The sequence below is a fragment of the Sciurus vulgaris genome, assembly GCF_902686455.1.
Source record: "Sciurus vulgaris genome assembly, chromosome: 8".
In the NCBI taxonomy this organism is placed as follows: domain Eukaryota; kingdom Metazoa; phylum Chordata; class Mammalia; order Rodentia; family Sciuridae; genus Sciurus; species Sciurus vulgaris.
The window spans coordinates 14,097,995-14,124,743 of NC_136468.1; the positions used below are offsets into that span (position 1 = coordinate 14,097,995).

A 26,749-nucleotide genomic window follows, 5' to 3' on the forward strand; every position below is an offset into this window, starting at 1 on the left:
CTCCTTCTCCAGATAACCCCCCGGGTATTCAGGAGCGGTTGCTCTGAGTGGCTCTGAATCCACGTGACCCGCTGCACGGGTCCTCTGGGCAACCGCCCGGAGCTCTGGTGCGGCCACTCGAGACCAAGCGACCCACCATGCTTCTCCTCCAGGCAGCCCCCCTGTGTTCAGGAGCTGTCACTTTAAGTCCAAACAACTCACCACTTGCCTTCTCCTCTGAGCAGCTGCCTGGAGCGCTAATGCAGTCACTGCGAGTCCAAACGACCCGCTGCGCTCCTCCTCCTCCTCCTCCTCCTCCAACTCCTCCGGGCAGGCCCCGGGGTTCAGAAGTGGTCTGAGTCCAAACAGCTGGCCGCTCGGCTTCTCCTCTGGCAACCGCCTGTAGCTCTGGTGCAGTCACTCCGAATCCAAGCGGCCACGCTCCTCCTCCTTCTCCTCAGGGCAGGCCCCGGTGTTCTGAGTCCACACAGCTCTCCTCGCCACTCCTCCCCTGGGCAGCCGCCGGAGCCCCAGTGGTTGCTCCGAGTCCCAGCACTGTGCCGAGCGGCCACCTTTACGATGCTCCCAGTTGTCCGAGTTCACTGCTCCAGCGGGGGGAGGGGCGTCTCGCCGGCAACTCTACTTCACAAAGTTTCCTGCGTTCCGGGACCACCGGCCCATCCGGGATGCCTTCCCAACGGGTGAGAGTCACCCGGCTGCTTTGAGTTGGTCCCAAGTGTCTCAATATCTCCTCTTTTGAATCCTGAGTCCTGGAGCAACATGAAATGCAGCCACCCTCTAGGCCACCATCTTGAAACTTCCTTAATTGACAATCTTAAATGGTCTTAATCAGCTTCAACTTACTGATCTTGCCTTTACTTAAAATTTTGGTGTTTTGAGTTTTTTCACTAGTTTTTGCTTTTATAGTGGTGGTGTTTTAATTGAACCTAGGAGTGCATTGCTACTGAGTTACACCATGACCCTTTTTATGTATGTGCAATAGGTAAATTGTGGAAGCTGGCCTTGGACTTGTGATCATCCTACTTCAACCTTCCACGTATCTGGTATTACAGAAGCACTAACACACCTGGCTTTTTCATTAGTGTTAATATTTTAAATTTTATTACTGAAATATCTTTAATCTTGATTGCTGAATTTCTTAGTCTCCTTAAAGTTTGTCTTATTCACCATAATCCTAGCCTAGTGGAAAAGAAGGATAATGGAGCCCTTCAGATTGCAGAATTCAGGCCAACCAGGGGCCTCCCTAGGCCCCTTCTCCTCCTGGTCTTGGCACTGTCCAACTTTAGAAAGAAAAGGATCTTCCAAATTGTTCTAACAAGCATTTCCACCCCCCCCCTCCCCAGGCCGTCTTATCTTTTAAGAAAGAAATCTGCCCTACTTAACATGGTTTCCAACTTACTCCTTAATCTACTCAGAAGGTCTTCTCACTAGTTGGTATATTGCTAGATTTTTTTCTCCATTTACTTTCACCTTTACAAAGTTCAGTTCCTGAAATACTTTATTATACCCTTTTCAAGTCTTGCACAGGAATTAATAAAACCACATCCCACCCACTATATTACTACCGTGGATGTCCTCCAATGATTTGCTCTAAAAAATCCTACTTCCAGGCCAAGCATGGTGGCACATGCTTGTAATCCCACGGACTTGGGAGGCTGAGGAAGGAAAATTGTGAGTTTGATTTGCTAAGACCCTGTCTCTAAATAAAATATAAAAAGGCCTGAGGATGTCGCTCAGTGGTCGAGTGTCCTGGGCTCAATTCCTGGTACCAAAAAAAAAAAAAAACCCAGTTCTACTTCAAGTCAAAGAAAAAACTAAATTCACCTTTCCTACAAAGCCAGTTTCCCCTTTTTAAACTCCTTGTTTTATTGGTATCCAATTTGAACTTTGGAATCATCTTTAAATCTCCTCCCTAATCACCCACATCCGTCTGCCCGTATCATCATTTGGCCCTAGAAATTATTTCTTCATTATTCCACTAATATCTCCCTCATTCATTTACAAAATATGGGAAAGTATGTTTAAAGAAAAACAAAAAGAAAACACCACGCAAATTGAAAACAGACAATCTTGGACCAACTCTTAAAACTTTCTAAATAACATCTGAGTGGGAGAGTCTGGAAGAATCTACATTTCCTCTCAGACAGGAATCACCAATCCACATTCTCCTTAGACTGTTAACTGAAGGAAGTTGCAAGTGCTGCTTTTTTTCTTCTTTATAAAGAAACACATGTTAAAATGTGCAACAATTTAAAGCAGTATAATGTCATGAAGGACCTGAGTTAAAGCATCTTTCATTATCAGATAGATTCTTCTTCCCAACACACCTTGACTTTGGTTTGCTTTCACTGTCCCCACCATGTAAAATATCCTCCCCTGACTCTTCAAAATTTTCTACTCAAATAATATTCCTTTCTCTGTTCTACCATTTCCTTTTCTTTGCAGTTTATCTTGTAATATAAATGATAAGGTTTCCCATCCTTGTCATTGTGAGTTCTTAGAAAACAAGAACAGGCCATAGAAGGACTCAGGTCACAGGCTCGAGCACAGAAACAGAAAAATAGGAAAACTCCAGGAGGATAGCATAGACCTAAAATGTGAAGATCACAGACAGACGTACACACAGATCAAGAAACTGGAAGAGTGGCTGAAATATATTATTAGAGATAACCCCTTTAAGAATCTAGTTTGCATTTTAATTAAATCCAGAAACTTTTCCGTAGCATTCTTCCTCCTTTTCTCTCTCTCTCTCTCACACACACACACACACACACACACACACAACTGTAGACTTTCTGTACTTCACCCACGAGCCCCAATAATGTGTGGTGACAGGTAGCACTGTGGCTTTATTCAGCTTTCATCCCTAACAGTAACAGATTAGGGCTTTCATTATTTGCAAAACTGACTTGAGAAAGAGAAGTGTATATCATACATGTCCAAAGCTGCAAAGTTACCTTTGGTCTTGACTTTCTTTCCCCAAAAATAAGAATTTCAGCTATGGGCATCTAGTGATAGAGACCAGAGTTTGCAATGTTTTATCATAAATTGGGAGCTTTGGAAAATTTTGATACTATTAAAAAAAACATTTTTTAGAAATTTTAATCGTTTTCACTTTGCTTTTAAGTCAGTTTTTCTAAAGTCTCATAACTGTTGGAAAATGATAATGCTTCTGCCTAAAATGATTACTAACATGTATTTTAACGTGGTTCAAAAGCAAATTTAGCATCACTTTAGAGTTATTGTGGCTACTTTTTGATTTTTAAAAATATTAACCTGACAAATTTTTATGTAATTCAAAGTTGAAATTATAAAGATTTAATTTCCAGGTTGGAAGGTTAACATTAGTCTTTCAGTAATAATCCTTCTCCAACCTTAGATAAATGCCCTTGTTAGAGCTAGACCAATAGTGCACAAAATTATCTCTCTAAATCTCAAGATTGTATATGGCAACTCCAGGTCAGTATCAGGATTTGTGTAGGATACATTTTTAGAAAAGCAACATATTCCAAAGTTTTAAAATTTAACTTATTTAATGTCATCAGCCCAATAATGTTGATGAAATATTTATAATTGAGTTATATCATGATCTTGGTGCAAAAACAATTTACCCAAGTAAGGAGTAAATGCCAAGTAAGGAGTGGAAGAGATGAAATCTCAAGCCCAGTGAAGACCCAGTTCCTCTCACACTCAATATCTATGCAGCTATGGGCTATTATGACTGTTACCATGGAAACCCACAGAGCCAGAAGGAAAGCAACCAATCTGGCATCAGGTCTATTCAGGTGTAAAGTTAGACTCTGAGGAACACTGGTGGAAAGGTCAGAGACCCTTGTAGTGCTAGCTGTCAATACTTAATACCAGTTTAACCAAAGAATTCTGGACTATACATTGCATACACTTAATAACGTACCTGTTTCTAAAATCACAAATGTGATTGACCTGATACCCTATTGCGAGGAACATAGGAAGGGAACGGGGTTGAGAAAACGGAAAGCAATAAACCAAACCCATTTTATTTACTAGTCTTGGATAAAAACAAGTAACTAACAATGGCAATAACTATAGAAGAAACTATACCACACGTAATTGCATGTAAAGAGTTGCTATTCCAAGACGAAGAATTGTATGAGAGCTTATTTAAAAAAAGAGCTAAAAATGAGGGGGAAAAAAAGAAAATTAGGCAATAAGTTATTAACATGTTATCATCTTTAACATGACACAAATAGAAATTATCCAGTACCTTTATGGTCAGCATTATTTCTCAGCTTTGGGACCTGTGAAGCTAGGCCTTACCAACAAGATGTGTTAGAATTAACTGAATTCTCTCATCCACTCAATCATCCATTTTCTAACATAAATTTCTCATTCTTTGTTAATTGCATATTACAAAGAAGAGTGCTTTACCCATATTTGGCTTTGGAAAAGATAAAAACCTTTATTTACAAATTCCTATGAAAATGTACACAGAAAAAGGATTTGGATAAAATATGCTAAAATCACAGAAGCAAAGCCAAATTCTGCTAAAATCAAGAGAAATTATTGGTATCCAGAAAAATCCAAACCAATTACAACAGCCACAAGATGGTTAAGACAAATAGAGCAGTGATATCAAACTTCCTGGAACCTCTACCTCCTGTTTTTGTTTCACAAGTTAACCAGTTCAGGGATGTCCTAATTATACATAATATGGCCATTAATTTAACAAATACAGTATCAGAGAATACCGCCATCCAGAAAACAGCTTGCTCAAAAGCATGGGAATTCACTTTTAGGAATAGCATTATATAACTTGGGAAGCACTGTTGAATTCCAGGAACATTTTTTGTAAGCTGTTACTTCAACTCAAAGCCAAATATTATTCCTTTCTATGTACATCCCAGGAGTCCCTGGGGCCCTTGGAAATTTCTTAGTCCATAGGCCAAGCCAAAGGTTATTCCTTTCTTCCACTTTAGAGGCCATTTTCTCATTGTTCATCAGAAAATTTGAGAGTAAGTTATTGATAGGAGGAATTAGGAATATAACAGGGAAGAAAAATGTCTGCCAATCAGTACACCTGGGACCACTGCTGATAAGACCCTTAGTAGCTTTATGATCTTAACTGTAAATACTAAGTGAAGGTGGCTTTTGAAGTCTTTGGGCACTCAAATTGGTGAATTTTTCCTTCTTGTAACAGGGGGATTTGGATGTTCAGTATCTGTTTCAGGGGTCTGTGTGGTACAAGGCAGTCTGGTATGAAATGAGTTCTTATGGGGAAGAGTCCCCACAGGTGAAGCTTGAAGACTTTGCACTCTTTCCTCCTACCAGGCGTTTTTTGCTTCTTGATTCTGTGTGAGCCCCAGAGGTCCCAGGGTCACTGTGGTGGGTGTCTCCTGTAGGAGACTGGGCCTGCTGAGTTTCTCTCAGTTCCCTGAAATGAAAGCAGGAAAACATAGGTTACTTAGTCTCTAATTATAGATAGTATTTATGACTACAACTAATACATCAATTTCTCTTTTAATTTCAGTTTCACAGAAACAAGCCTACATTATATGTAGAATAGAAAGTTCAGTTCCTTTAGTTATGATTGTCATTTAAAAAGATGAAATATGTGCCATAGCATATGGTAGATTCAGCTTCCCAGATCCTTGGGGCATCAGTGATCTTTAAAATTAAAAAGTTAAGCATACAACTCTTCAGTAAATTTGTGAAAGTTACCAGGGTCAATAAATGACAGCCCCTGGATCACATCTGGTTTGCCACTGTTTTTGTAAATAAAGTTTTATTAGAACACAGACACTCATTTGCTTAGACACACATAAAAAGTCATAATCCATGGCTGTTTTTACATTCCAACTGAGTTGAGTCATTATAGAAGAGATTATATGTCCCACAAAGCAAAAAAAATTTTACTTTCTATCCCCTTACCAAATGAGTTTGCCAAACTGTGATGTAGATAATTTCAAGAAGCCATCTGCCCCAACTCTGTGATGGGTGCCCACCACTGGTGCTGGCTAATGACAGTCACTCGTAGCTCCAGAGCTGGCTTTACAGACTATACACACTACACTGTAAAGAGACACTTACCTTCTCGTGACCAACATATGTGGAGAAATACTTTGTACTTTATTAACTGGGACAATAGAACTCAAAACTAGAGCAAGATAAATATTAAGTGGTTTTATGGAATAATTACCTGGCTAAAGACAGAGTCTGCAACTTACTACTAAAAAATAATATTAGAGACTTTTTAAGCTTTCAAACTAATCTTTCCAAGATGGACTTTGTATCCAAGAGAAGTTGGACTTGTAAGCTTACTTCAGACAAGGACCCTTTTTCATTTCCTTTTGTATTTTCAATAGTGCACAATATAAGAATCACTTAAAAATTCCTTCAGAACACTGCTCAAACACACTGTCTGACCTCTCCCCCAACCTTACCTTTTCCCCAACCTTCCCGCATCTAATTAATTCCCATTTGTTTAATGAAGGAATGGGTTAATAAAAGAATACAAGCCTACACAAATAAGCAATTGAATTGCTTTCTTTGTTCAGAAAACTCTCTCTTCCTCTAAACATGTACCAGGATGGTTCATCTGCCTGCCTATCCCTGAAGCTTAGTGGGCTTCTCAAATAGGTCTCTACTCATATTAACCAAGGTTAGGTGCTTAGATAAGTCATCTAAGTTACTTAGATACCTGCTCTCCCTCAGAATCCCAAGTTTTCTTTACCAGTGGTACTTCCTTGTATTCCTCCCTCTTGCTTCCTTTGTATTATCTGGAATTTTCTCTCAAGCCAACTAGTCACAGGGCTGCCCAGTCCCATGATGTAAAGGGCCTCATGCTGCCAGTCCCCTTGTGGACAGGGGCCTATGTATTATAATGTACAATATGTGTAAATATAAATCCATAGAAGCACATCAGCCTGGTCACACAATTGTGAGTAGTCAAGATTTATTCTTGACTCCAACATCCAAAAAATCTACCTTTCCAGTATGGCTATCTTGGACTTTTCCAAGTTCAGCTGCTTCTGGAGCTCCTCTGTTTTCCCCAGGGAAGGCCGAAGAACTCGATTTCTGGCCAGAGCTGCTGCAGAAGGTCTCTCTGCTGGCTCAGGGTGGATCATTTTCTGACAAAGTAAGGTCAAAAGGAAGACACAGAAGCTTCACTATTGGGAAAATCTCCCCACTCAAGCCAACTCCAACCCCGCTTATGTTGGTGGATTTGTGAAACCCTGCTTTTCTTTTGTGTAGAGGGAAAGAGGAATAAATGAAAACTTAGCTCCACCTTGGACAGAAGAATTGTCCACACCTTTGACCTGACTAATTATATTTTAAAGAAGGCAGGCTGATTAACTAGTCTAATACCATATTCTAAAATGGAAAAGGCTGAGGTGCTACATAAAAAATGACTATTCCAAGTCCAAATGACTAGTTCACTAGGAAGAGCCAAGACCAAAACCCAGTTTACCCAATTTTTGGTTCTGCCTAATCTTAATACATGCTCCTTTATCATGTAATAAAGAACCACTTCAACACTATTCCTTATATCTCCAGGTAGATATGTCTACAACCTAAGAGGATTTGAATATGATAGAAAATACTTAATTTGTATATATCAGTAGTGTCATATAATGAAGACAACACTGATTGTCCCACTTGGGGAAGTTTTTGAGGCAGCTTTGCTGTTTACTTTGTAAACTTTACTGAAGCTCAATTTCCCTTACCTGAAATGTGGGATAACAGGATGCTCCTTCTGGGACTACAGTGAGAATTAAATGAATTAACAAAATTAACATTCATCTACAGCTTTGGTTTTGGCTTTGTTTGATTTTCTGATACTGGGGATTGAACCCAGGGCACTCTGCCACTGAGCTATTTTAGAGCTGTCCCTAGCCCTTTTTATTTTTTATTTTGAGATAGGGTCTCACTAAGTTGCTGAGACTAGCCTCAAACTTGCAATCCTCCTGCCTCAGCCTCCTGAGTTACTGAGATTACAGATATATACCACTGTGTTCAGCTTTGTACAGTATTGCTTAGCACAGGGTCAGCATTTAGGTACTCAGTAAATCAATTAAATATAAGAGCAGTTTACATATAATAACAGGTTAGACTATGAACAAGAGATCCCTGTCAGAAAAGGTTTGCCTCCTTTCAGGATAACAAAGGAAGTTAGAAGAACAGGTCTGTAACTACATTTGAAGACCGCAGGTAAACTGTGAAACTCATATAATCTCAAAGGGAGTAGATGTTTCTAAGCCTATTTTAGGGATCCTAACCAGTCCTGTTTGCTAAGCCATGAAGTTAATCATATATATTTTGTTTTCTTGGTATGATTCTAAGCTTGTCAGTGTTTTTTGTATCTCTATTTCGACATATCGTCCTTTTGCTGTCCTTGCACCTACTCAGGTGTTATTTGGTACAAGGAACATACAGATTTTTGAATTGACATTATGCCTTTTCTCCAATAGCTCAAATAATTGGTGGTACTTTTGATTATCAACAGTGACTTATACTTTTTTATATACACTTGAAACTCATTCTTTCAGTAACATCATCACTGTTACAATTGCCAATAGTTAAAGCCCAGAAGAGGGAGAGAAAAGACCAGGTTTGATTTTCAAGTTAACTACTTATTGACTGTGAATGTAAGACACAAACATACTTAGAGCTTTGGGTTTCCTCCAATGCAGGAGGAGGTGCCACCTGCCCGTTTTACAGGATTATTGGGAAAAGCAAGTGGAAAAAAAAGGTTCATAACAGGATTTTAAAACTATAACATGAAAGATTTCATGATGTCTTCCAGTTTTCCTTGAGAAGCTTTCAATCTGTCCTGTGTATCTTTTTCTGGCCTTCCCAGTTGGTTCCTTTTCCCTTCTGTTAATGGCACTACCAACAGAACAGATCCATTTCCCAACCCCTACACCACCACTTGCCATCACATTTTAAAACCACAGACGCGTTGTCTTCTTTATCTCATGAGAGATGTCACCTTGAGCAAATTGTGAAAGTCTTCTGAGAGCTCCTGAGGAACATCTGGAAAGTTGCCCTTGCGAATATGATGCCAGGCGCTGCCATTGGTGGGCAGTGCCTCCGCTCCTGCAGCCACTGCGATAGTTAATCCCAATGCGAACACGTCTGCTTTGGGAAGGTGTTCATAATCCTGCAAAACAGAAGACGGGAAGGTGAGTTCCTTTGCCAAGTGCAGTGAGTCTAGACTAAAATGCAACTGGTAGAAGAGGTTCATTTGAGTACATAGTGTTTACCGGCCAAGCCACATTTACTATAGTTAGTGGTTTATTTCTAAGAAGCTAGAAGGAACACAAATATACCTTTTAACACTGCTGTGCCCCCCACAGTCCAAGGAATAATCTTAGAGCCATTTGGCCCTGCAAGACTTAAGGTGGCTTGGCACATAGATTAGCCAATCACAGGAAGGAAAGACTCATTTTCTTCCATATTATCACCCAGGAGGAAGTTATATCCTTTCTAGGTCAGACTCCACAGACATCCTAGAAGATGGGCAATGGTAAAGGTCATTTTAGTGATGCTATCAGAGGAATAACAACAGGTTAAAAATGGACTGGCTAGACCAACATGAGCCTAAGGAGGAGGCTTCCTTCCAGACAGGTCAGGAATTCTGCAGAAAGAACAGTGATTATTTATTTATCCTTGATTGAGCCAGTTTCCCCATGTTTTGGGGGAGAATTTCTCCCCTCTTTGGTTTCCATTCTCAATGGAAAGGAGATACAATATGTTTAAATTTTAGATATATGCTCTTCATTTTTTGCACTGAGCCCTAATTTGAGAGTCAAGTTCAATGGATTACAAAACACCCTCCATGCCAATAGTCCCAGCTACTCAGGAAGCTAAAGCAGGAGAGTTGCAGTGTAAGGCCACCCTGGATAACATAGTAAGGCCCTGTCTCAAAAAATAAAACAAAATAAATACTTTCTATCCCTCTAATCGCTACCTCTTGCAAAATTTCATTAGCCAGGAAGCGAATATCTCCTTCTTCTACTTTAGGTTTGCTTATTGATGTCACATGACCCAGGTCACCTATAAAATATAAAGAAACAAGAAATAGAGCTCTTTAAAAGTATGTCTTTCTTAGAACCAGAATAAGTGGAGTCATCAGTATAAATTTTATAGAATAATAGTATACTGGTAGGGCTACAAGGCAGACTCACCAATTTTATATATCACACTGGCAGAGAGAAACCAATCGGCTTCATTTTCAACCTCTTCTGGAACTCCAGGAGAGTCACTTTGCATTTTATGGCAAATGAAGATGTTACCTGAAAAATGCAGAATAGACATTAAGTAATGGTTCCTGAGCTCTGCATCCCAAAGATTCTTTTCTCAATTGGACATTTTAGCTGCCTTCTTTTCTTCTTCTGGGTGGATGTAGCAAGACTACCCAGCTTTCTTTTTTTCTATGAGCTCTCTCAAATCACATTGGGATGAACAGTGATTGATACTGCCTATTCAGGTTAAACCATCCTCATATACTTCCCATTCTCTGAAGAGACTGATGGCAATATACCATTGTCTCAACCATACAAAAGTAGTAACTTGTCCACAGGTTTCACATTAGTGAGTGATAAAGCCATTCATTTCTGCTCATTTTGATCAGTGAGTTATAAAAAGTGCAACAGTAGTTATAAACACGATCAGAATATAGCCACGCACTGTCACTTATGTAGTAAATTAAATATCTATTTTATAGTTTACCTTCATGATATAGGAGTTTTTTCCCTTTCTGTTCCCTAAGCCCAAGTGGGAAATGGTTGAAGTATTTAACTGAACATTTTTAGGGGAAACAGATGGAAGGCATTCTCCTAGCCAACACTATCTTTGACACTTGATAGTCAAGAGCCTTTGATACAGACACAAAATTTTGATGATGATATGAAAAGAACAAAATATGGTATGAAAACAGGAAGAACCATACTGACTAGGTTTGATGTCCAGGTGTACCATGCCAGAGTTGTGGATGTACTTAAGCCCCAAGGAAATCTGTAGAAGAATGTCTTTGAGTTTCGGTTCTTGGAAATGATTACCAGACTTGGTGTTTTCAGATATAGCAGCTTGCAAACTCCCGCCTAGGAAAGAAATAACAGAGAAAGAGAAAATAGGTATGAGTCTTAAAGATGAAAGCATAGTAAATACTCAATAAATTCCATGACTGATTTCAGTTCAACAGGTTTGGATTACTTTAATGTCATTGTGAAGCATAATATTATCTACCCTATGTCTATACTATAGAGATGTTGGAAAGAAGAGTTAGAGCTTTTCAAGAGGAAAAGAAGTCAGGTGCTGTGGCACTTGCCTGTAATCCCAGCAACTTGAGAGACTGAGGCAAGTTCAAAGCCAGCCTTGGAAACTTAGTAAGACCCTGTCTGAAAGTAAAAAATAAAAAGGGCTGTGGATGTAGCTCAGTGGTAGTGCTCCTTGGTTCAATTCTCAGTACCAAAAAAAAGAAAAAGAAAAGTTTTACCTAATTATTAACCAGAAGGTCAATCAGGCAAAGTCATATAGATGTCATCAGTATTGATTATTAGTTCCATGTCAGTGTCAGGCTAACAATTTTAATGTAATGGATTCTGATTCTAAAAATATATCATAAAATGAGAAAACTTAATGATTGCTGACCCATGAAAAAATTTAAAACTTTATATATATCTGAATCCTATTTGAACTACAGTATTTGTACATCAGCTGTAGACTATCTTGATTCATCATTGTCATCAATAAAAAATAAGGCTTGGATTCAAATGACTGCTTGATCTTGGACACCCATCCTAAGGGATTAGAATGCTTCTGAGCACTTTAATTCATTAATTAGCATTTACTGGCAGGTTCTTCAAATTACAGGGTCCTGGCTTCCCTTGGCAGTTACAAAGCCTGTAACTCTACCAGTCAAATATGTATCAGATGGTAATACAGGAAATGTGTGTTTAGAAGTATGCTATATAAAATTAAATGTAAAGACTCATCTGTCATGCTAAAATAAGTTCAAAAGGAAGAATTCAGCTTCTTTCAGAAACACAAAGAGGATCATAGTATAGGTTTTTTTCTTCTCTCTGGTTCTTAGAAAAGAATTTATGTATTACAGATGAGTTATCACTGAGAAAGAAAAAGCAAAGAATGTTTTGGATTTTTGTCTAAAAATGAAGTCACTCTGAGACAGTTTGTAGATGGGGTTATGAGGTGATGACCCTAAAATACAGGCCCCTTCCAGCACCCTGTCACATTCATCTTCTCTACTTGTTTATCTGAAGTTGTACCAGCAAGTTTTGCATTGTCTCTTGTATAGTCATTCTAAAAGAATGAGTGCAGCAAAGCACCTTGAGTATTTCTCTACCTACGGCTCAATGCAGTGTCAAACCCATAGAAGGTACACAAAAGCTGAAATTAAAAGATGATTTTTAATAGTAATAATCTCTCTCTCTCTTTAAATTTTGAAGGCTTTATACTGTTCCCAATTCAGGTTATAAAGCATTTTTGTTGTATTGATTAACTTTGCTATTTGATAATATCTGTGTTTTAATAGAAAAAAAGTCACAAATAAAACTAATCTTCATTATAGAAAGAGAGAGAAAAAAACAGGGAACCCAGATCTCCATAAGGGGCAATTAGGAAGAGAAGTTAATTGAGGAAAGTGTTGACCTTTCAGTCAGAAGCATAAGGAAAGGATCCATCAGTTCCTCCAGACAGACTATTAGAAGAGAGATTTGGGGTGAGTTAAAAGGCCACAAAGGTCGCAGGTAAGGCTATAAGGAAATTTTAAGAAAATGAGAGAAATGCCAAATAATTATTTTGCAGGATGTGTGTACCATTTTCTAGCATTTCATAATATTACTTACTTGCCTACTTATTTATTCATATAATGATGAAGTTTTATACTGATCGCTATCCTGAAAGGCCAGGCTGGACATATATACTCAGGGCCATGTAGTGGTTACTAAAATTGCTAAAAGACAGGTTACACTATTAAAGAAACTCAGGGAAGGTGCCATGGAGGAGAGGAATGTGGTTTTCAAATAGTACTGTGGCCAGAATATGGATTTCTACTCTTAAAATGAGGCCAAGCTTTTATTCAATTTGTAGCACTTCACCACTGAACATTTTGATGACAAATATTTCCAAGGCCAACAACCCATAACTGCTGTATGTCAACCTCTTAACCACAGACTAGAAATATGTTAAGTCAAAAAACTACTCTTTATTATCAAAGTAGCCCAGAAAAATGTGTTACAAGTTACTATGCATGTGTAATCCTGAAGAACCTAGTATAATATATCTGAAGTCACCAAGTCTGGTCCCAGTGTCTCACCCCATGCCCTAATTCTGAGAACACTAAATCTCAAAAGTCAGAAGCATTAACTATTACAACTTAAGAATCCACTTGAAAATTACTCAAAAGTTATAACAAAATAGGGCATTGTGAAGAAACTTCACCACAACCTCCCCAAAGTGGGATGGCTTTTATCTTTCAGGATAACTAAAAAAAAAAGGTAGAAGAATTATTTACCATTTAAATACTGGGCTAAACATTTTCTCTCAGTGTAAATAAAGTGTAACGTGAATGATGTCTCCTGTGTATCAACTGCATAAAAGTTCTGAAAGACATATATATGCTTCTGCAAATTCCTTCTCAGCTCAACTATTTTCTCAGCTTTCTGATTCTAAGCAAGATTATGGTACCAACATTTTAGGTATGTCTCTGCTATACTTAGCATAAACTTTGAGGAGTCTGAGTTTATTTCTGAAGATTTACAAGACTCATACCCTCTCCATAGATATTAGTCCACATACTTACCATTGCAATATTCATTCTGAATGATCACATGGTCGTCTTCTGCCCATGAGGAATAGTAACGTACCACATGAGGGTGATGCCCAAGCACTGCGTGAGCATAAACCTCATGCAAAGTCAAATTCCTAAGAGACAGAAAAGCATTAAGAAAAATTAATCAAGATAATTTGTACATTAGGAAGTTTTTAAAGGCAAAATATGAGGCATTAACAATGGCAGAACATTTGCTGGGTGCTTAATGCATGCTTATTATTTTGTCTCATCTAATCTTCATAGCTACTTGGTAAGATACAGTGGAAAGAATGAAGTCTCTAGAAAGTAAGCAACTGGTCCAAAGTCAAAGTGGTAGTGGTAGACCTAAAACCAGGACCTTGGCCAACCTGGTACCAAGGTCCTCTATTATTAGACTGAACATGGCATATGTAAAGAGGAGTCTTAAGTGATTACTGTCTCAATAATAGTATCAGGTCTTAATTTTACTTTATCACAATATAAAAACTTCAAGGGCTTAACAAGAAGGTCACCATACCCTTGATGGTGGATATTGTGATGGGTCTCTATCTTCTCTGTAAGGCTAGATTGTCATTAGAGTCAATATTAAACTCAGTCAACATGATATAGTCACAGAGAGTCTTGGTGAGAGAGATTTGTTATGCAATAGGATAGCCCAACACAAGGAAAGCAAAATATAGTACTTGATGAATTTAAATATGAAATGGGCGCTGGGGAGATAGCTCAGTCGGTAGAGTGCTTGCCCTGTAAGCACAAGGCCCTGGGTTCGATCCCCAGCACCCCCAAAAAAAAGAAAAAAGAAAAAAATTTCAGACTCAGCATGGTATTATATTCAAGTTATTCATAAAATGTATTGGTTGAATATGAAAATATTTGTTTTCCTTGTAACCAAGGAATACATTTTTATAAATTAGCTCTGAGAATGAAATGTAAACTTCTGTAAATACTTTTTCCTTGCATGTAGTCTCTGAAACTTGACCAATGAATTCACTGTTAATGCAAAATAGAGTTAACTTGGTGAGTCAAGGGTAATTTTTTACTTAGCGGTATTTCTGATGAACTAACCAAGTATCAGAAGATCCTTCCACAAATCTATTCATTAAAAAAAAAAAAAAAAGTAAGACCACTATTAGAAAGTAAAAGCCAAGACATTTGGAAAAAAAAAAAAAAAAAAAAAAAAAAAAAACCAACAGAATTTGAAATTATCATGTTGTATTTTAGGAACTTTTCTCTGGAAAAAGTGATCTGAAAAACTCAAGAAGGTAATGAACATGAAATGACATATACAGGGGGAGGAGAATTTTAAAATGACAAAGAAGAATCTGGTGTGTTTTTCATCATATCAGTGCTAGCATTTAAAATATCTGAAAAGAAACAGCTCTACAAATCCAAGTTTGCACTGCTTGTATATTTCAAAGGTACTTACTCATTTGACAATCCTGTAAAAGGTTTCGTAGAGCGCTTTATTGCATAAACACATCCATCCAGCCTCTTAATGCACTTGTAGACCGTACCAAATTCCCCAACCCCGATTTTTTCTACCTCCAAGAATTCCTTTTCATAGCGGGAAGCCATGTTAGTTTCTCGTAGAACACTTTTCTAAAATATTTTAATAAAAATAGAATTAGAATAATTCTTTCCAACATATTTTGAGCAGTAAAAATGGATCATATTACATTCTTAAGTTCTTCAGGTTTTGAAAAAGACTTGAGACAAATGCAGTGGATTCTATTTGTGTCACTATTCACAGTGGCAAGAACCCCCCAACGACTACCTTCTTTTCTTTGTAAACATCCATACAACTCTGTACTGACATTTCTTATGATTCTTTAATAGTGTTTCTTCTACCTGGTCATATTATTCTTTTCTATAGGTTCCTACCGAGAACACATCTTGTCACACCCAGCACTACTGTCCTCACTACTACCCAGCTGAAGGAAGATCAAAACAAAAACAAAACTTCCCTTTGAATCTCTTCTCTACATATCTCAGTCCTCAAGCTAATATTTCCATCTTGAATTGAATAAGCTTTCTTGTTTCAATTTATTTTCTCAAAAATCTTGGCCTGAAGAACAGGATTGTCTGCTTGATTAGTTCAGAATATGTGCTCAAGCAAAGCAAACCCTCCCCCTTCTGGCCAACTATGACATCCCTCATTTCCCACCTAATAAATAACTTCAGGCAAATAATTGAATTCCTTTATCAGTTTTCTCATCTGTAAGATGAAGATGATAGCACCAACTTCTTAGGTACCTTTAAATATTACATGAGAATATATAATATCTTGTTACACATATCGTATGTAATAAGATATATAACTTAGTATAATGCCCAGCATATAGGAAATTTTCAGTAAACTATTATGATCAACATCTCCATAAATTTACATGAACTTGATTTGTCTACCAAAGTCATCTTTTCCCAATTTCCCAATTAGCAAGAATTTTCGTCTTCTAACTTTAGCAGTTTAAAAAGTCTGAACTCTTAGCCAGATGCTGGGGTACACACCTATAATCCCAGTGGTGGTTTAGGAGGTTGAGCCAGGAGGATTGGAAGTTCAAAGCTAGCCTAGCAACTTAGCCCTAAGCAACTTAGTGAGACCCTGTCTTAAAATTAAAAAAAAAAAAAAAAAAAAAATTTAAAAGGGCTGGGGGTGTGGCTCGGTGATTAAGTGCCCTGGGTTCAATCCCTGATATCAAAAATAAATAAGAATAAAAATTGATTCTTACTCATTCATTTTAACATCCAATTCTAACCAGTCTTCATCAGCATGATCTCTAATTTACATTGCCCTTAGCCAATCTCAAGACATTTCCTCCACATCTGAATTTACTATAGCTATTATCCCTCTCAACTCCTTTAATAGTAAGATTTTTTTCAAAATGATACCACAAAATCTGACACCTAATCATTTCCCATGAGAAATTTAAATGTCTAACAAGAGACCTGAAGGCCTTCCACCAGGTGCACACTACCTTACCACCTTCATCTCAGATACCAAATCTGCCAGCTCACCACCCTTGCAACACCCCACTCACTCCAACCCCACCCTCTCACACATAACCTCTTCCACCTTCAGAGCATTAAAAGTTACTTATTCCTTTGCCCAGAATTATTTTCATACACTGTTTTCTGCTGGACTTGCTTCCTATGTCTTTCTCTAACCCTTCACAGAGGTTTTAAATATATGTGTATGTATAGATGCATCACACATGTATACAAACAAATATACACACCTTGTACCTTCACATTTGTGTATAGATTGTTTTGAAATTTCAAAGCTGTTAGTTCCTCTTAGGAAGTGACTTTCTTACAGATTTTATTCTTTATTGGATCTAAATACAATGTTCATATACGAATTGTTTGATGAATATTTTTGACATTTCTATCTGAAGCCAGGAGATGCCTTATAAGAATAAAACCAAGAGTAGTGAAGACATGAGTCAGAAACATCTGCTTAAAAAAGGAAGCATGTGCCCATGGCCGCCTTCTCCACGATGGTTTCGGTGATGTTTTAAAATATCAACTCCTTTATGCAACAGATAAAATTTGTTGCAGAAAACTTTAGAAATTAGAAGGAAAAACCATCAAGTTTCCACTATTCAAGGACCATGAAATAACAGAGCCATCTAATTCTCTGTGATGAATATGTAGCCTGTAGTTGTGATCATTCCACATAAATTTTTTGAGTGTTTTTATACACTGAACATTGAACTGACCCATGTTTTTGAACATGATAAACATCTTAATTGCAATTTAATTTTTATTGACTTAATATTGTATAAATTTAGTCATTCTTCTTTTATTGGGCATTTAGTAACGCCCTTTTGCTATTACAATTAAGATGTAAGGTACATTTCTGGGGTAATATTTAGAGTATTAATTTCTTAGGTTAGATTACCAGATGAGGAATACTACATGGAAGACTGCAAACATAAAAATCAATACATAGGGACACATTTAGGAGCTAAAATTTGGACTGGGGATATAATTCAGAGAGAAAGTTCACTGGCAGAGAGCTTTTCTAGCATGCCTGAAGGTCCATCTCCAGCACACACACCCCCACTTAACACATGCTAAAATTTTACATACAAACCTCTGGCTCTATACCATTTTTCTTCATTCTGTTTTTCCATTTGGCAACCAAAAATGTCTTGATTTTTCTGTCATTTCTATACCCCATTAATATACAATTAAAGACTGGGGATGAGGGAGGAAGATGATCAAGAGGAGGAAGAAAAAAGGAAAGGGTAAACCCAAGCCCAAGGAGGAGGGGAGCAGGATAAGGGAGGGGGGAGGAAAAGAGAAGGAGGTGGAAAGGTAAAGAGGTGGGTACCAGGAGAGGAGGACAGGTGGGTGGGATAGGGGAGGAAGGAGAGAGATGGGAGGGTGAAGGGCAAGGAAGAGAGTGGTAAGGAAAAGAGTAGGAGGGAGAGGGGAAAGGGCAAAACGGGAGGGAAGAGGAAAGATGAGACAGAGGGACGAAGGAGAGAGAAGAAAAGCTTGTGTGGTGACAGCCAGGCCAAAGAATCATGCTCACCTTGGCAGGCAGCCCTTGTTCTAATCTGCCTTCCTCTGCGTCAGCTTCCTCACTAAGAAGAAAATGGAAGTTATATCAAGGTATGCTTATGTATGATTAATGCACTGATTTAGCCTGGTATTGGGCTGGGTTCTAGGTTCTATGCTGTAGGACGGTTTCTTCCCTTCTTTAATTTCCGTCTGAAGGAAGGCTAACCAGGAAGTTTCAGTAGGAGAGCATAGGAAAGGATAAGAACAAAGAATCAGGGCTGGGGTTGTAGCTCAGTGGTAGCACTGAATTCGATCCTTAGGACCACATAAAAATAAATAAATAAATAAAGGTCTTGTGTCCATCTAAAACTAAAATATTAAAAACAACAACAACAAAGCATCAATGGATACTGTGGACAGCATCCAGTTAAATATTTCAAGAGTAAATAGCTTTCTCAAAGGAGGATATGTAAGCTAAGATTCCAAGAATGAGTGGGACCCGGCTTAGGAAAACAAGTGGGAGTTCTCGGCAAGTAGAACACCATGTGCTAAGAATTAGAGGCAAGGGAGAGCACAGAACATCTGTGAAACTCCAAGTGGGCATTATCATCCCCAATAAGCTAACCAAGACAGAGCTAAAAAAAAAACCTCCAGGTTACACAACGAGTAAGTAATGGAACTGGGAATTGAAGTCAAGTCTGATCCCAAAGCATTTGCTCTTCACTGCTACACTACACTTTCCTTCCAACACCCACTTCTTCTGGAACCTGGATTTCAATTGGTTCACACATAGACTGTATATATAACAGAAGTACAGATTTGTCTAAGATGTCTTGAGTTATTCTTCAATAAGTGGAAATCACTGATTAACATCCTTTCTTACAATGGATGGCTATATTCTGGATCTTTAGGTAAAATTCATCTTACAGATCAGCTAGCTAGATTTTTCTTCTGGAGAAGTTCAGAATAGAGATTGCAAGTAGAGGACACTACATTCATGGAAATAAATTGGTGAACTTTTGTGACATAAATTTAGGACTACATTCTGACATTCGTGAATGGCATTTATATAAAACAACAAAGAAATAAATAAGAGAAAAATATCCTCTGGAAACACTAAGAATATTACTATAGTATCACCACTTTCATTGCCAGAAATTCAAGTTAGTTGTCTTTTCCTGCTTGCTTCAGTGAGAAGTAGAGCCACTGATTTCAATGACATACAAAGATTCCTAAAGAGCTAAAACCAATAGAATTCTTGGTAACCAAAGTAGACTAGATATACTTATGCTGAAGTTCTCTTTACTTAAGATTTGGGAGAGAGTTTTGAAAAAACCTATACATGCCACAAATCTTCATAATATATACTCATTGATTCCAAAGAAATAACTCATCATGGTATATTTAATGCTCTGCAAAGTTTAGATTGTCTGCTACGCATTTATTTTGCTGGGTACTTATGAACATGAATAACTACCCCCATTACATAGGTGCTTCCATTCTTAAGAAAAAAGAAATAATGGTAATGTCTCTGAGTAACATGCACAATCCTTATTTGGATGATTTCTACCATTCCATGGCCTTTGTGCAATAGGGCAATTTGGCTTTCCATTCATTTTAGCACTTCTGAAAGTGACACTATCTTTTTCTCTTGAATCAGTCTTCCATCACCTACAGAGAAGTTCATATCCTTGTTCTATGGAGTTCTCATCACCAGTCACCTGTGTAGACTTAAAGTAGCAATATACTGTTTGCAGGGTGAACAATACCATTCCCATCTGCTAGCCCCATAGTTACCAAATGAGACCTCTTGAATGCCGTCCTTAGCCCATTCAACTTTCTAACTGAAGTCAGAGATCTATTAATTACTCTTCTCTGCTATTTTACAGAGAAGTCATCAATAGTATTGGAACGGAAAGATGCTAGAAACCCTGTGAAAACATCAACCCTTAGGGAAGACATGTAAACATTATTTCAACTTCAGTCCAATAGAGTTCTTATTCCTAATCTTACTTTCTCTTTCTCCTTACCCCTTGACTATGCACTTACACATCTCCTCGGGTCTTCCTCTTGCCTTGGAGGAATGATTTTCTATAGGACTCTGGGGTGAATGGATTAATATTAACCAGAGCCAGTGAGGTTGTCTCATCCATGAGGGGAACAGGCGTGTGTCTCAAATGCTTAGAGCTTCGGGAGGGAAACTTCCCTGCTGAAGAAATCTCTGGCTGGCTCACCAGGCCCTAAATGAGGATGACCAAAGGCAAGGCAAAATTGGGTTAGTTAAAAAATAAACAAATGAAACCTCCATATCAGTTAGCTATCTAATATTTGAATAAAAGAGTGTTATTGCTAAAAGGACCTTAAAGCAAACTAGTTGCATAATAACTGGTGCTCTTATGAAAAATACAGAATCCCAGTCTCTCTCCCTAAATATTCTGATTCATGACGTCAACACAGGAATCTGTACTTGGGTTAAACTCCACCATTGTGCCCTGGGAAATTCTGTTAGCTATCTGTGAAACCCACCAATTCTAATCCTACCTCCAATTTTTAAAAATGAGGACATTTAGACAAATAAAAATGATTCTATAGAAAACAGCTGTGTGGATGATTAAGGGCGATAAGGGAAAACTGGGGGTAGCTCCTAGACTTCTGGAGAAGGTAAAAAGAGAAGGAAACTTCCCACACAGACAACATTACAGCATTTCAAGACTGGGAAAGGCCCAGTTGGCACAATTAGTCTCCTGATACTTCTGTCTCTTCTTGAGCATTCAAATCGGGTAGTTGTCAGCTAGGGGTCAATACATGTAGCCACAGCAACCCTGACACCTCCTAAAGATGCTTTTCTATCTGTAGGTAATTCTTCTAGGAATTCCTTATAGAAAACTAAAGTCAATTTCACATGATTTCTGGTTCTGTTCCTTGGGCAAAACTGAAGGAAGGCAACCCTTCTTTCCTCCATAGCCTTGAGTTTCAGCATAGCATTACCAATTATCGTCACCTGGACTCCTCTCTGCCGGTCCTGATCCAACTGTTTTTTTAAATAGAGTATGTACTTTTGCAGTTGCATTTCCAGCTTCCCTTCATGCTCTAGTCTCTGCTTGGATAACTCCAAATCATTCTTTAAAACTTTTCTCAAACATTATTTCCTTTGGAAAGTCTTCCCTGATATTTTGAAGCTCACTTGCTAATTCTCTTCATGCCCTACCATTCCTCGAGCACACGTGATCTGAATTTGAACTGTTGTTTCACTATTTATTTGGGGGGCACTTTTTGAAGAGAAGACAGTAAATGGGTTTTTTCCAACAGAAGCTCTGCTAACACATTGAGGTGTTAAGTGGCAGATGATCAAATGAATGAAATATGGTGCCATGCCACGTTGCCCTTCCCACACAGTCCTCCTCAAGCCACTCTGAGCCAGTTCTCCACACACCAAACCTGTGCCAACTTTCATCGCCCTTCTCATGCTTCCTTCACCTTTCTTTCCAAATCACCCTACTGACAATCTGTCCAAAGAACTCTGACCACTCGTGAAGCACATAAAGTCTTTTTACCTTCCTCCTCCTTTTTCTACTTCTTCTTTCTCTCCCTCTCCCCCTGCCTACCTCCTCTCTCCTGCTAGATTGTAAGCTTTTTGAGGGCAAAGACTTTCTCCCTACCCACAGTGAGTTCTCAAAAAATGAATGATTGATTGGTACTGAGACCATTGAAAAGTCTGCTGATAGCTCCCTAAACATATTTTGTCTGCCATTCAGACAAGAAGTTTAGTATTCCCTGATAGACATGCTATGCAAACTCAGCAGGCACTAAAGAGACCTGCTGACAGTGGCTGTCCTGCAAGCAGGATTACAGATGTTATTATAATGACCTTAAGTGCCTCAAGCTGAGCCAGCAGGAAGCAGAACTAATACCCATTCTAGGGATCACACACCATGGCTCCCGAGTCTATGAGAAGCAGCCCTGCTTGTGATAACATGAGTGATGTAATAGGAGACCAATTACAGCAAGAATAAAGGAACATACTGCTAGCAATCACTGCTTATTTGCCATCCCCAGTTTTTAAAGAAATATCAAAAAGTTACTTCTCTGCGCTGACATTACAGAAGAGCCTGCACTTCACTAGGCTGAGTGGAGGGAGGAGTTCCTGCTGGGGAGAATAGAAGGCCATGAGTATGCTCAAACCGTGCATGTGAATGTTCTTGTATTAGGAAATAGTAAATAATTTCCCCCCAAAATGCAGTCAGCTGGAATGATGGAAATAACAATGAACTAAGTCCAAAAGATGAGGTATCTAGTCCTGTCTCTGCCACTGACTGAGCTATAAGCAACTTTGTCTATTGGGACCTTGATTTTCTCACATGTAGTGCACAGATTGGCTCTAGATCTCAGAATTTCTATTTCCAGTATGCTTCAGTTCCCCCACCCCTGTCTTATTTGTGGCCAATACCAAATAGTTACTAGCACCAGTGATTTTGAGAAGACCAGTGGCAAGCTGTTTTATGGTAGCTTTAAACTCTCCTTCATTTCCACCATTAAATACGTAACTGGGGTTATACAGAGCGGGTGAGTCAGCAAGCCTATCACAGACACATGAACGACCGAGTGCTGTTGCGGTGTCAGCTGAACTGAAGACAGTCACAGTGACCTGGCTGCTGCCCATAGCTGACTTACCTTGGGAGTGGAGGGGCTGTTGCCATGTGGCAGCCTGCTCCTTTTGTCTGTCTGTACTGGTGTAGCAGGACATTTGGGAGCGGCTGACTCTGGAGTCCGGAGAAGTGGATCTGGGCTTCCCTCAGCTCTCTCCTGAGATGTGTCACATTCCTTTATGTTGCTGAGGGGAGTTGGGGAAGCCACCGAGTCCTGGGCCTCACCCTTCTCCGGACTCGGGCTCTGGGCCTCCCCACTCTCTTGTACTGTCTTCTGCCCTTCATTCTCAGTCTCTTCTTCACAAAAGGAAAAGTTTAGTTTCTGATTTGGCTCTTTGTTAACACCTCTGTCATCCATGGCAGTAAAAGAGCTTACAGCACAGTTAAGGAGGTCTCTCAGAAGGGAACACTCCACACCTATAGAAGTAAGGAGAAAATCATTGAAACCAGCAAGTTCCTCAACTTCATCCAGCCTTTCCCTCAATCAACCAACTAACAGCTGTGTGGCATACTGTTAATTTTCTCCCTTAAGTATCATGAATCTGTAAGACCTCAGCTTATCCTTATCTCCATTCTGAATACGGAAAATCCCAGTAACTCTCTGAGCAATTAAATCTGATTCATATACAGAATTTTTCTTTATACCCTACAGAGTGTCCCTGTATTCATGTGCTACAAAACAGTAGTGAAGGAGTTGGATTCCTTCAGTTTAGTATGGCTTTAAAAATGCCCATTAGCCCATTTGGGAAAAGCTCATTATCTAACAAATTATTTTCACTCCTTTACAGCTGCCATGTATAAATATCACCCTCTCCTCCTTCCCACTCCCCAAACTCCCCATGGCTAACAGCAGGTCATTAGGATTCAGCGTCACCTGGACATCATAGTGCTCCTGATGCAGCCTCTGACGCATCTCGGCTGGAGCTTGTATCCCTGATGGGGATACACCTTAGGTCCTCGGCAGACACACCTGCCCTAATTCAGACACCCTTCTTCCCCACAGTGTTAGTGGTTACAGCTCTTAGGGAATTAAATAAATTTTAAACTGACAAAAAAAAAAAAAAAAAACACTAGAAAGCAACATAAAGAAGCAATTGTTGATCACTTTAAAATGGCAATTGCTTTTGCCAAAAAATGCCTTAGTTTGTAAAATTATTTTTCTTACAGTTTTAGTATCTCTAATATACATTATTTAATTTTTCTCATATTTCCCAAATGAATGGTAAAAAATTCTTTGAAGTGAAAACCACCAAATGACCCAACTATCTCTCTTCTTCTGGGTGTACACTCAAAGGAAATGAATTCAGAATCTTAAAGAGACATCTGCAACCATGCAGGACTATTCACAATAGCTAGGCTATGGAGAGAACTCAAGTGTCCACTGATGGTCAATGGACTTTTTAAAATGAGGTACATATATACAATAGAATACTATTGAGTCTCAAAAAGAAGGAAATCCTGCCGCTTATGACAACATAGATGAACCTGGGGGCCATTTTGCTGAGAAATAAATTAGACACAGAAAGACAAATGCTGTGTGATTTCACTAACATATGGAACCTAAAAAGTCCAACTCACAGAAGCAGAGTAGAACTGTGGTTGCCCTGGACTGGGGAGAAGTTGGTTAAAGGATAAATATAATCAGTTGTATGATGAATGAATTCTGGGGAGCTGATGTACAACATGGGTGGGGATGGATTTATGAATTAATTTGATCATGGTTATCATTACACATGTGTGTGTACGTGTGTGTGTGTATGAAATGAAACCCCAGAAATATCACTGTATAGGAGAAAACCATGTGAAAGCCAGTCCATAGAAAAGGAAAATGACACAATACCCTTAAGGAGGTTCTGGAGGGACCCGGCATGAGGAATTATTTACAAGATAAACAAGGTGCAGGGAAGGGTGTGTGGAGGGAACCTAGGAAGCTCCATGAGTTTGAAACAGATTTCCCTTCTCCTGACCCATCACTTGTCACCGCTTCCATTTTTTCCCTTCCACTGATCCTGCCCCGCCTTCTCTTCTTCCATTGCTTCTCCATTTCCCACCAGAACTCCTGAGGAGGGCAACCCAAATGAAAGTCATCTGGGCAGATGAGAAAGCATCTATTCAGCTAAACGCTGAGCTTTGTAGGTAGGCACACCACGAGACCCTGCCTTGGCCCTTCCCGACCCCTCCCAGCCACACAAACTATCCTGGATAATTCGAGAGGGGGCAAACTATTGCTCCTAGCATGCAGTGACTCACTGCTCACCTTTGTCAAAGATTCAGCATCCCAAGAGGGCCAATAAGAATCATCAAAGTGAAAGGAAGACTCACAGGTTACCAGTAAAGGAATTACAGTCAATTAAAATTCTGGGTCTATAGATCTGTGGGCCAGATGACGGTGTTGTTCAGTCTCCACTCACACAGCTTGTCCTTTCTGCCTCTCTAGGCCAGCTGAGAGCTGGCTTTGCTTCCAACAGATTAGGGCCTGACCCCAAACACGGAGTATGCCACAAGCGTGGAGTCAGGGCACCAGTGCTAGTTGGTAGGATATTACCTGGTAGAGCAGGTTATTTTTGTACCATCAGCCCCTTGCCTTTTCTCTCTCCATTGCTATAATTCTCAATTACTCTTCTTTATGGCTACCTTGTTTGCCTAAGGAGGCAACTAATACCATTGCTATAGTTTAGCTCTCTTCTTATCAGCAGTAATTCTATTAGAAACTTGCACCATTCACTTTTCCAGTTGTAATAGAAGTTGTTGCACAGACAGAGGGCAGAGATCCTGAAAGAGAGAAGCTCACCTTGCATCTCGGGTTGTATTTGAGCCCCTACATCATGGGCTTGGGGGAAGCTCACTTCTTGCAGACACATTGTAGGAAGAGGAAGAAGCTCCTAGACTCCACTCTGTCCAAACTTTGGTTCTGAGGCTTTAGAAACACTGATGGAAAGAACAGAAACAGGAAAATCTACCTATCAAAATGAATTGGAAACTTGCATTCAGCTTTGGGGTAGTTGCTCCTTTGAAAAAGTTTAGAACTAAGGCTATGGATGATGAGATACTTGAGAGTCTGTCACTTCAAGGAAGGACATGCTGGTCTGATTGTCACCTCAGTTAGAGAATTACAAAACACATCTGAACAGACTAGAATAAACCCTACCACATTACATAAGATTGAGTTAAGACTGAGTCATTCAGATTCTGAAAAAATAGTGATGTTGGATTATCATGTATTTGATAAGACTGCTCCCATTGGAAACTACTGGTTTCCTATTAATACTCTTCTTTTTAACATTTTCTTATTAAAGTGTTCAAACATACCCAAAATAGGGAAAACAGGTAAGGGGTTGCAGTGTACTACAACCTAGCTTCAAATATTATGGACATTGTTACAACCTCGTTTCATTTATATCTGAAATTTTGTTGGGGTGGTTGCTAGGGTATTTTAAAGCAAATCTGTGGTAGCAAACTCATTTCACCCATAAGTATTTTTGTGCCATTAGTAAAAACGTCTAGGTCGATCCATTTATTTGAAATCTATAAATCTACCTGTTTTAAAAAACCAAACCAATTTTAATGACTTACTTCTCTCACCAAAGTTCACCCCTGGCTAAAACTAGACCCTTCCAACAGCATGGCTGTTGTAGTAGAGATACGCTGTGTGTCAGCCCACAGACAGTCTTCCTAGAATAGGAACAGATTTCTGACCTGACATCCAATAATTTAGAGATTGATGATGTCCTGCCTATACTTTAAGGAGCAGATATTTCAAAACTACAGTATAACTCACTGGTCT

The 26,749-nt window shown here is 39.0% G+C and overlaps 1 protein-coding gene and 1 long non-coding RNA gene across 2 annotated transcripts in view; one reads left to right on the plus strand and one right to left on the minus strand.

The window, feature by feature from the left end:
- Positions 1–976: 976 nt before the first annotated feature.
- Positions 977–16,351, plus strand: LOC306667957. The gene is made up of 3 exons (XR_013765688.1): positions 977–1,043; positions 8,962–9,161; positions 15,684–16,351. It is a non-coding gene; the product is annotated as an uncharacterized lncRNA (long non-coding RNA).
- The window catches only part of WEE2 (WEE2 oocyte meiosis inhibiting kinase), a 41,361-nt gene continuing 19,631 nt past the window's right edge, over positions 5,020–26,749 (minus strand). Inside the window, exons 3-14 of the mRNA XM_079150843.1 lie at positions 25,757–25,893; positions 22,991–23,382; positions 20,369–20,559; positions 18,351–18,402; positions 15,237–15,409; positions 13,802–13,923; positions 10,935–11,081; positions 10,167–10,274; positions 9,950–10,035; positions 8,969–9,139; positions 6,964–7,106; positions 5,020–5,410 (exon numbers count right to left, since the gene is read on the minus strand). Of these exons, the coding sequence (XP_079006969.1) occupies positions 5,248–5,410; positions 6,964–7,106; positions 8,969–9,139; positions 9,950–10,035; positions 10,167–10,274; positions 10,935–11,081; positions 13,802–13,923; positions 15,237–15,409; positions 18,351–18,402; positions 20,369–20,559; positions 22,991–23,382; positions 25,757–25,826 (1,818 nt within the window). The 5' untranslated portion in view covers positions 25,827–25,893 and the 3' untranslated portion in view covers positions 5,020–5,247. The remainder of the gene's footprint in view (positions 5,411–6,963; positions 7,107–8,968; positions 9,140–9,949; positions 10,036–10,166; positions 10,275–10,934; positions 11,082–13,801; positions 13,924–15,236; positions 15,410–18,350; positions 18,403–20,368; positions 20,560–22,990; positions 23,383–25,756; positions 25,894–26,749) is intronic.